This window comes from Trichomycterus rosablanca, chromosome 3, assembly GCF_030014385.1.
Source record: "Trichomycterus rosablanca isolate fTriRos1 chromosome 3, fTriRos1.hap1, whole genome shotgun sequence".
NCBI lineage: Eukaryota > Metazoa > Chordata > Actinopteri > Siluriformes > Trichomycteridae > Trichomycterus > Trichomycterus rosablanca.
This window is the reverse complement of record NC_085990.1, coordinates 11,734,260-11,745,397: the sequence shown is the minus strand read 5'-3', so window position 1 is coordinate 11,745,397 and position 11,138 is coordinate 11,734,260. Positions and strand designations below refer to the sequence as shown.

The 11,138-nt window shown below is 37.0% G+C and overlaps 1 protein-coding gene across 1 annotated transcript; it reads right to left on the bottom strand.

The window, feature by feature from the left end:
• Window positions 1-3,604: 3,604 nt before the first annotated feature.
• dcakd (dephospho-CoA kinase domain containing) lies at window positions 3,605-9,615 on the bottom strand. The gene is made up of 5 exons (XM_062991842.1): window positions 9,540-9,615; window positions 8,221-8,333; window positions 7,691-7,894; window positions 6,747-6,834; window positions 3,605-6,650 (listed from the first exon to the last, which is right to left on the bottom strand). Exons 2-5 carry the CDS (start codon window positions 8,330-8,332, stop codon window positions 6,365-6,367), a joined length of 690 nt encoding a protein of 229 aa, XP_062847912.1. The 5' UTR covers window position 8,333; window positions 9,540-9,615; the 3' UTR covers window positions 3,605-6,364.
• Window positions 9,616-11,138: the final 1,523 nt, after the last annotated feature.

Here is an 11,138-nt window from a genome sequence, read left to right as displayed (position 1 = left end):
AATGATTTAAAGGAGAGATTATGAAATCACTGCAACTGCCTTTTAAATGTACTTAAATTTGGCAAACAATAGCTTTAGCATTTTTTGTGTTTGAGAGGACAATAAAAGATGTACGGCATATTTCATATTTTATTGCCCTACAAGCAAGCACTTTTTTGCATCATCTACAAAAAAGTGTTCAATCACTTTAGTTTTTGTATAAACAGATGTATGTTTTATACAGCACTGTGTACGGAAAGCCACACCCTCTACTGCACTCCTTTCCCATCTCCGTGCAGGCGCCACCAACCAGCCAGCAGAGGTCGTAATCACACTAGTCTGAGAGAGAGTCCCCATCCGACTTATCCCGCCTCTATCTGAACAACAGGCCAATTGTTGTTCATGTGGCCGCTCAGCCTCAGACAGCAGGCAGAGCTGAGATTCGATACAATGTATTCGAGATCTCAGCTCTGGTGAACAGCATGTGTTTTTACCGCTGCGCCACCTGAGCGGCTCGTACTGTTATTTTAAATAAACAAATATAAATAAAATAAACAATTTAACTCTCAAAAAAAAAAAAACAGTGCAATTCACTGAAAACCTCAAAAGATATTCCTAAAATGGGTCAAATAAAGTACTTATCGTTCATCTCACTGACACCTTGGTACTATATAGCCAGCATGCATGCATCTACCTATGCCGGCAATAAACCTAAATACTGTTTCTGAACTCGTTGCAGGCCTGTTTCGTTGCTTGGGAGCGTTGTGGCCTTAAAACAGTAAAACACAGGCCGCATCACTCTGTAGAGCCAACGGAAAAAAAAAAAAAATAGATAGAGTTCATCAGTCACCTCAGTAGAGTACAAGGGTTTTTTACTCACGCCCTGATGCTCCCAACTTGCAGAACTATGCTCAGACTGACAAAACTTAGGGGAAAGTTCCACTCACAAGAGTTAGTGAAGAGCCGGTGTATGACTATCCTCCACTGTTGAGCAACAGTCCCTCGTTAGCGGGCACAGTAAACTGGATATGGACAAATGTCTGACTATTTTAATCAAACTTGCATCTTTATGCCAATCAGACTATACCAGGCTGTACTGAAACATGCTAGCTTGCAAACTGGGTTGCAAAATATACTGCAGAAAAGTTTTGAACTGCTTAAAAGTTATCTAGCCGACAACATTTGGCAGACACAACCGTTACCAACCCAGCACTACTTATGCGTTATCAAACCAACAACCTAGGACTGGTAATTAAAAAAAAGTTTTGCCATCTATATAAAATCACTATATCACGTCTGGCCATGCTGTTGCAAAAGTTCTGGCTACGCCCCTTAGTGAAACAAGAGAATCTTGTTAAATGTCAGGATGTTCCTCTGACTGTCCAAATCAAACACCGTATTACTTCTTTGTTAAAAAAGGCCTTTATGGATTTCACGCCTGTGTTCAGCCCCTGTTGGTAAATCTCGTCTATATTAACAGATCAAATCAGATCTGTGTGAAGATGATTAAGGACAGTGGGCATTTTAGTGCGTAACGAGATCAGTGGTGGCATTTCCAGCTATTCTGATAAGGTCAGTCTCTTATCTTCCAAAGACAGATCCAGGACTGGAGCTGAATACCTGCTGAGCTAAAAGCTTCAATTATTATTGCTGTACCGGTGTCCTGCTTACCTGTGTTTTGATAGCTATTACCGTGTTACTAGCAATCAGAAGGTTGCTTGTTCAAGCCCCACCACTGCCAAATTGCCACTGTTGCTAAATGCCATAAATGTAAACTCTTTCAGTTAACAAAAATAAACTTTAAATGCCTTAAAAGTATTTAATCCCCAAACTATTTCTATTTCATTGTCTTAAAGTGCACATATAGATTTTATTCCAATTGTCTTATTAGTGTGTATTATGTTTTTTTCAGGGCTGTTTTCATTTATTCAAGTTGATTACGAGGTCTGTCAATATGGTAGAGACTTCACAAAATTTAAATAAAGTCAAATGGTCATTCATAACATTTACTGTCAGTATAGTACAGATTGGGTGAGATAAATGGTGCACAGTATAGAAAATGTGCATAAACCTGCTTTCATTTGTCTAAAATGTATAAACTGGCAAGAATTGTTTTCAGTAAAACAAGAACTCAAAGCAACAGCAGATTAAACATCTTCTAGATCTTCATCAGTGGTCACAGGACGCTGCCCATGGGGTGCTGTTGGCTGGATATTTTTTTGGTTGTTGGACTATTCTCAGTCCAGCAGTGACAGTGATGTGTTTAAAAACTCCATCACCATTGCTGTGTCTGATCCACTCATACCAGCACAACACACACTGACACACCACCACCATGTCAGTGTCACTGCAGTGCTGAGAATGATCCACCATCCAAATAATACCTGCTCTGTAGTGGTCATGGGAGAGTCCTGACCATTGAACAACAGCATGAAGGTGGGCTAACAAAGCATGCAGAGAAACAGATGGACTACAGTCAGTAATTGTAGAACTACAAAGTGCTTCTATATGGTAAGTGGAGCTAATAAAATGGACAGTGTGTAGAAACCAGTAGGTGGTTTTAATGTTATGGCTGATCGGTGTATATAAAAGTGCCACCCCAGCAAAAATCCTCTCTATTCTCTAAATTACCAGCCACACGCTGCGTTATTAAAAACATAATGCATTTACTTGTTTCTGCATCTTTGTATTCACTGTTGAACTGTCTGGTCCAGCCAGGAGAGATTTGACTATGCTTAGCTACACATGCACATACACCCTCACATTTCACACTTCATGTATCTCTCACAGTGGGAGCTGTCCCAACTGAAATGCTGTGGCTTAACAGATTAGTGAAATGCCACATCACTTGCCGTTTTCAAAGCAAAACTTCCCTACATGCATTTAAATTACTAACACAGAACTTACCAAAAAAAGTAATGCACTTGTATACACACGCGTCCTATATGTCTCACATAGAGGGTTAGCACACGTACAACAGCTGTCAGGTCATATTTTGTGGGGCGTTACCAGAAGAGTTGGCATGACTACACTGGATGACTGGACCATCGCCATGATGTGGTTGCTGCCTGCAGTTAGACAGCATTTGCAAAACCAACAGAAGACACACACACACACACAATTCTTTTGTCTAAATAAACAATAAATGTAAAAATCACTGTAATAAAACGTTCACAATTTTAGATGTTAGCAATATTTGGCACCCAGGCAGACCAGGCTCTCTTGTGCAAAACCTCAATGCTACCTTCATTACTCAATCAAACAGTTCACAAACTTTAATTGACACACCAGTTTAGCTCACTGAACATGAAAAGGCTTAATTTCATCTCAAATTGTCATCTCAAATCTTATTATCCACTTTAGCAGTTTCCACAAAAACACTTCCATAATATAGGAAAAAGCTTTGTGTGTCAGGGCCTGGACAATTTAGCATCACAAATTAAAAAAGTATTTACCTACTTCATGAAAAAAACTATTAAAAATATACACTAAATCCTTCAAGGTGACAAAGTCTTATTTCACATACAGGGATCAATGTCTAACATATCATTTTAAAACCATGATTTGAACATGGATGCAGATAAGTGAAAATAAGAGACTTGAGATGTGAGAAGAACAGAGCTTTACTACAGTTTTTTAATTCAAACTGGTTTAATACAATCAGTTCAGTGCATTTATTTCACTTTACAAAAAGCAGCACTCATGTTAACAGATACATTCATTTACTGTGTGTATACGTGTGGGAAAGACGGATTACATGTTTAGTGTGAATAAAATGCTTATGTTTTTTTAGAATTTACTCGATCTGATATAATCCCCAACAGAGCTTCTATTAGATTTAGTAAATACATGAATTATGTACATGCGCTTAAGGTAAACTACTATAGTCGGTCAGTAATCAGATTGATTTGCACTATTTGTAGGTTACCTGCACCAACATTTTAGTGTTAATAAAATCCCAAGCTCTACTGGGATGGTCATGTTATGATGATAGTCACGAGTATATGAACTGCTACGTTGGCAACAGATTAGAACTAGGGGTGATTGTGATTAACCGTTAACAGATAAAGAATTTCTTGTTCAATTGATGAGATCAGTTAAAATGTCATTTCAATAGCAGATACAGTCTGACAGTAAAAACGACTATTTAAACACTCTTAATAATCTTATATAATTTAAACTATGAACAAATAATAAACAATGAGAACTATTACAGATCAAATTTATATATGAAAGCTGTTATGCTGTTAAACTCTGCATAACTGAGTCTGTGTGGATTTTATTTTTTACTTTAATGATGTGGATATTTTGCATCATGTCCCAGTATGAAGATAAAATTGTCTATCATTTTAAAATAAATACAAGAAAACGTTTCATATACAGGCTATATCTCTATTATTTAATTAGTATCAGTTTACTTATACTGTAAAGAACTATGCTTGTAATGAACTGTTTACTAATGGCCAAAATTTAAAACCTAAATCCTGGATGTTGAGCTAGTTATTCTCACTGTGTTTATGTTCATCTTACTGTTTTACTGCCACGATTGCTATGTTACACTAGTTGATAAAACTCACTGTGCCGTGTTTTATATTTTGATGGGGACACTATGAGCTTGTCAGTTATCGGTTAAAAAGTATTGGCAAAATATGCATACCTAATTACAACCCCCAAAACATGTAGTGAAAGTACACATTAATCAGGGTACAGTACTGCTACATACTTAACCTAATAAATGATTTCACAAAAAAAGTAGTGCATGATCAAATGACATCAGATACACTCAGTGTAAAAGAAAAAGATGCCTTGCATGTGTGAAAGCAAATTTTACGTGCTAGCTAGATGACATGCCTAATGCTTGCAGTTAATTATCACATAAAAAGCTGCTAATTTTCACTTACCTACATTGTTCAGAATTTGGCTAATTGGACCATTTTTCACATATACAGTATAATAGGAGCACCCCAGAATATTCTGAAGCATATATATATATTTTTTCACATTCTATATCTAAAACATTTGTAAAAGCATGGTTCTGTATATGCAACACTTTAGCTTTATCACCATTCCACCTCCCATTATTACCAAAGTGCAATTCCCCAGCTACTCCACTCAGGTAGGTATAGTTCGAATCTGTAGACAGCACTGCAATTAATGATTAATCATACTGTCTAAACAGCCTTATGTAATGGCTTAGACACTCTTGGCCAACAGATGATGTTAAACATAAGTGAATTTATAATTAGATTAGTAGTATCACTACACAGCAACGCTGACTGCCTTGCAGGGTTACTTCAAAATATTATAAAATAATGATCAGTTTTTCATGGGTGGGATTAAGCACAAAAAGCCTGTAATTCTGCAGCACTGTGGGCCTCCAGGACTGGTGCTGACAAACTGTGACCTAACCCACATAAGGTAAAAACCTGCTACTTTCTTTAAGCATGAACACACAAACACAAATCATTACTTCATCATAACCTTCTCATAACCAAGGTTACCAGGTGTTTGGGTTTTGACAAGAAATATACACATACATTATGGCATTTTACCCAGTGACTTACAATTCTGACCAAATCACACTCAGACTCAGTGTTGACTAAATACAACACAAGCAATTGAGGGTTGATAGTCTAGCATAGGGGGTCAACAGTGGCAATTTGGCTGTAGTGGGGTTTCAATCAGCAGCCTTGCAATCACTAATACAGTCACCATTAGTACTGTAGTTAGTGTCTTTTGTCTATGACCTGGTTTTGCCCAGAGCTATTTGACTTTAACTTTAACTACAATTAAAAAAACATCTTTACATATGTATTTATTTAAAATTATCCCAATTAAATCTACAGTACTCTAGTGAATACAAATATTAAGTATAATGCCTTTAATATTAATTCTAAAAATGTCCACTTAGCCAAAAAGTTAGTGAAACTGATAACGTATTTACTGGATGGACGCACTAACCTTGTTCACAAGTAGGTTAATGTACAGCTTTTAACCTTGGGTGAGTTGGAAGTTATTTGATTATGAGATTTAGACTGTCACATAGACATAACAAACAAAAAAATATCATTCACTTTATCCTGGTCAGGTTACGGTGGAACCAGGTTCTCCTGAATCACCAGGGACAATGAAGTATCACACACCGGACAGGGCGGCAATCTACAGTGGGTCCTGAACCACCAACCCCCCACACCCCCGGATCCCAGCGGATATGGGCTAGTGTAATTTACTGCTGCACCACCCGAGTTCCCACAAAAATTACTAAGAAATAAAATCACATTTTAACCCGTACTTAGCATACTCCTATGTATGGAAACCCTCATGTAATTCCCTGTGTGAACATAAAACCTTATACAGTATCTATATAAAAACTTGCACCTGATGGCTAGGATGCCAGCAGTTTAAGCATATACAGGACAAGGCCACCGAGACCAGCAACAGCAGCCACAGCGACGGCTCTGATAGGCAGAAACTCCATGGAGTCGTCCAGCATGGTGTGTAAGCGCAGGACCTGCCGGTGTGTTTCCTCACGTGAACCAGAGTTCTCAATTACATGTCTGGCCAAGCCACGTTTCTCACTCAGGGGCATCTGGGCAGCAATGCGCTGATCTGCCTCCTCCCGGCTCAGGGAATCCCGCTGCATGAGCCGAGACAGCTGAGTTGCAGGATCACTGAGATAAAAAGGTGCCAACTTATGTTACATGTTTTAGTCGCTTACATACACTAAGGAAATGTGTATTTTCAAGGTTGTTCAGTGCAGATCTTACCTGTAGACGACCACTGTGTGCTTCATTAAGCGAGTAAGACGACGTGTCTCAAACAGCAGAGGTACATCCAAGATCACATATCGATAACCTAGTGGAGGAAGATTAAAATACACGCACACAGGTACCAGATAAGAACTGTGGGTTGAGATATGTAATTGTTTTAATGATGATAGTCTGTGATGCTGCTACAATGTTTTTTTGCACTCTGAACCTCCATGTCATGCATGGCATTTATGCTGGCCAAGAAAGTAGAAGTGCCTAGCACATGGCCCCTGTGTGAAGCCTTCTGGTCTCCAGTTTACCAATAAAATAATTCTTTCTATACGCCCAGGTGGTTTCTACACGCTAGCACACCAGCGCTGCGATTCCGAACACCCTGGTTTGAATCTGCTACCAGTCAGCTAGGCGCCATCTAGCGGGCACAATTGGCAGTGCCTATAGCAGACACAAATTGGCCACTGTGTGTGCTGGGTGGGAAAATGACCGGACCAAGTGGGTGGTGTCTTCAAACACTGTGCAAGGAACCTGGTTAGCAGACCAAGGCACCTGTGCAGAAGCACGGTGTAAAGAAAAATGTATTTGTATAGCACTTTTTACAATGGACATTGTCTCAAAGCAACTTTACAGAATCCAGGACCAACAGACCAAAAACCCGTGGAAGCATGTGAACCAGATGGCAAGCCTGAGGTAATACCCCATCCAGCCTTCCTAGCCTATAGTGACTGTAGTGTGTCGAGTTAGGCTGGTGTCTACTGCTCTGTCTAGTAACTGAACAGTCTGTTCCAACATTTTCGGAGTAATAATTTTTAAAGACATGATATAATATCACGTTTTTTAAATATCAGAAATGTTCCGTTGTGGCATATAAGCAGTTAGAAAGGGGAAAGTTACTTTTACACAGTGGTAGTGAGGGTGTGTTTGAGTGTTTGTGGGGTTGGTTGAACCTTGTATGAAGTAGAAGAGGATCTGTTTGAGCATGGCTCTGTGAACCTCTGGGTGAGTGATGGAGTTAAGCAGCTTGCGTTTCTCAGGGTCAGAGAAGATAATTTGACCCAGCTTCTTCCTGTCTATCTCTCCATTCTCAAGCAGAACTTCCTGTCCAAAGTACCTCACCACCAGCTGGTATGCACGGCTTTGGGGCTCCACCACTGTTAACAACACACACGTTTTATAAGACAATTGTGCAAACAACTTAAAACAGCAAACCTTTTACTTTTAGAAAGCTGTTACTGGACTATTACTTTATTTATTAGAAAAAAAATAAGTAAGTATGTGTAGCAAAATTACAACTTCAAAAATGGGAGGAAACTAAGCCTGGTAAGTTTTGTTTTTTATATAAACTTTTGTTGTTGTGATCTGATTTAGGCACAAAATAAATCAAGGACAAATACATTTTTACAACTGATCTTAATATATTCTTGGTCTAATTACCATGATCAACCTATGTGAGACACATGACATATGTGAGACACACCTTTTCTGGCCACAACGTCCGCATCAATGACAGGACAGCCGAGCTCCCTGAGCTGAGAGGACACTGTGCTCTTTCCTGAGGCAATTCCTCCCGTAAGCCCCACCAGAAACATGCTGCAATACATCAATACATGCAAATTTGATTTATTTCCTTAATACACAACAACTAATGTTATTAGATTTCGTTTCATAGCGCTATATCTCAAGACCAAATACAGAGGGCAAATACAGTGGGACCGAATGTCTCAGACCACCTGTAAAAATGTTGTTTAGCATATGATTAGAAATGATAAAATCAGCATAGCAGTTTGAGCAAAAATGTGAATCTTTGTACAATTTATATACATTTCAGAATATTTTAGTATTCAGTGTGTTTATAATTGTTGAACAATGCTACAATATATTAACTTAAACTTCTGATGAGTCGAAAAAATCCACCGGCTAAATAATCTAATCACATGTTTTAATGGAAAGGAAAAATTTGAGCTTTAGTGCAAAAGGAACTGACATGGTCAGACTGTGCCGAACACTACGACATGTATGTGTTTTTTAAAGATACAACTTTACTCAAGTTGTTATGCTATCTATATGACAAACTTAAATAAAAAACATGTAAAAACATTGTAATACATCCTAGAAAAACAAATGAAATTAATTAATTCTACAAGTCTATGAAAACGTATTGAAAAATGGAATAATCTGTTTCTCTCCTGTAGTTTAGAAATGCACCTACACGTTTGACCTCAATTGTAATATTAGGCACAGGTGACTGGCGCCACCGGGCGGTCATAAGGAAAATTACAGGTCACTTTCACCAAATACTGTACACTGTGGTACAAAAATAATGTAGTATACAGTATTTAACTACAATTAGTCGAAGCCGCATACTAGCGTACTAAACAGTACGTACCTGTCAGTAATGTACCTGAGGTTGCGTACTACTTTCACCTACTATTTTATTTAGTATGCAGTTTCGGAAGTACTGATTTGTTAAACCACTCTTTCTTTCCATGAGGGTAAAATGCTCTAAATAAACAAGTTAAACTAGATGAAATCATATTGTGTGACATACGAAGCTGACATGTAAAACTGAATAAGCACAAATTCAGTCATTAAAACAACAATTTATGGGAAATGTGTCATACTGTAATATTATTTATTGGTGTATACATATTTATTAATCATACTAGACAGCTAAATGTGTGGTGACGATTGGCCAGTATGTACGCAGTTGTATAATAATAAGTTATAAACAGTTATTATACTTAATTTCAGAAACAAGCTTAAATTTCTTTAAACAAGAATGATTAGTAAACTTACAAAACGGCGTTGTTTTTGTTGACCGACTGAATAAAAAATTTTCTTCCGTGGCTCAAATATTTCTAAATGTTATCACAAATTAACATACAATAATTAACTAAATTAAATAAATAAACCTCTGCCTTTTTAAAATCAATATCAAACTGTAAAATGTCTAGATCACCACATTCTGATGCACACTTAGCTCAATAAATGTGAACTACAGTACAGTAGCCCGTTTGAGTCAACTGTCAGGCGGGTTGATTTACTAATACATTGAAGTACACTATATAGGTACCCTACATAGTCCTTCAGTATAACGTGCTAAAAGTGCACTCTGTGTTTAATACAGAGCTATTTGAGATTAAACCCGTTTTTCTGTAAATACTTCCTTTGCTGCCACATGACGACACGGAGTGTAATTACAATGCCATTTAATTCATTCAGTCAGTCATTCATTCACTTATTCATTTCTTCTTCTTTTTACTATTATTATTATTATTATTATTATCATTATTATTATTATCATTATTATTATTATTATTATTGACATGCTTAGGAAGGTAAAAGGAAACCTATGTGAGTATGGAGGAATCATGACAAACTCATCACAGACATTTATGCATGGCAGTTTGTCAAGGGCATTTAGATCGTGGCAGTTCTCTGACTTCAACGATTTCTGCAACTGCCTTTTACTTTCTGAATTATCAAGATGTGAACTTTAAAAAGAAACACATTTGGCAACTTTTGAAAAATGGGTTTTTGGCAACATGTATGCATCCAAACATTTGCATAATACTATAGGTTACCGGTGTAGATAATAAAAAAAAATCAACTTACTATTATTTGCTTTTTAAACTCAAGATTTATATACGGTATACCTCTGTCAGTTTTTATCTAATCATTGTTATTGGTGATTCTTTTTTAGCAAAGAAGTGTTGCATGGGGTGTAGGTATGGAGATGATTATGGTGCAATTTAATGCATATTTTTTGTTTTACTATGTAGCTGTTGTTCCTGCTGCTTTTGGGTCATCCTGACCTCTTTTTGAGTGATTTCTGGCTTTTTTTTTTGTTGATTACCTTTAACTTCCTATTCTATTCCTATTCATGTGTGGTGCACTTGTGTGAGGACAAAGTTTTTTCTTGAACTTTTGGATTATTTTGGAACTTGTAAAATATCGAAGCAGTTGTACTGACAGGGATGTTAAAGATTTTTGCTGTGGCTAGGTAACTTTTAAAATTAAAATGTTTATCCCTATCAATTTTTATTGTTTGTTTATTTCGAGTGAATATATGCTGTGAAAGTATGGTACATTTAAAATAAAAGTTTTAAATACTTGTTTTGGCATGTTGTAGATGTTATATGTCATATTTAAATGTGTAATAATATTTCCACAACATTGTTAAATTTTTTTCAAGATTAAGGCATGTAATGCAAATAACAATGAATAATAAAATGTCAAACAGATATGTAAACAGGTTTATTTTTATTTGGAAGAATGTACACAACCAAACTGCTTCTTTTTGTGCAAACAATTCAATAGGCTTTTATAAAGAATTGCTTTACAGAAAGCTATGACTGTCCCAGGTCTGAGACAGGTGAAAATAAAAGCAACAAC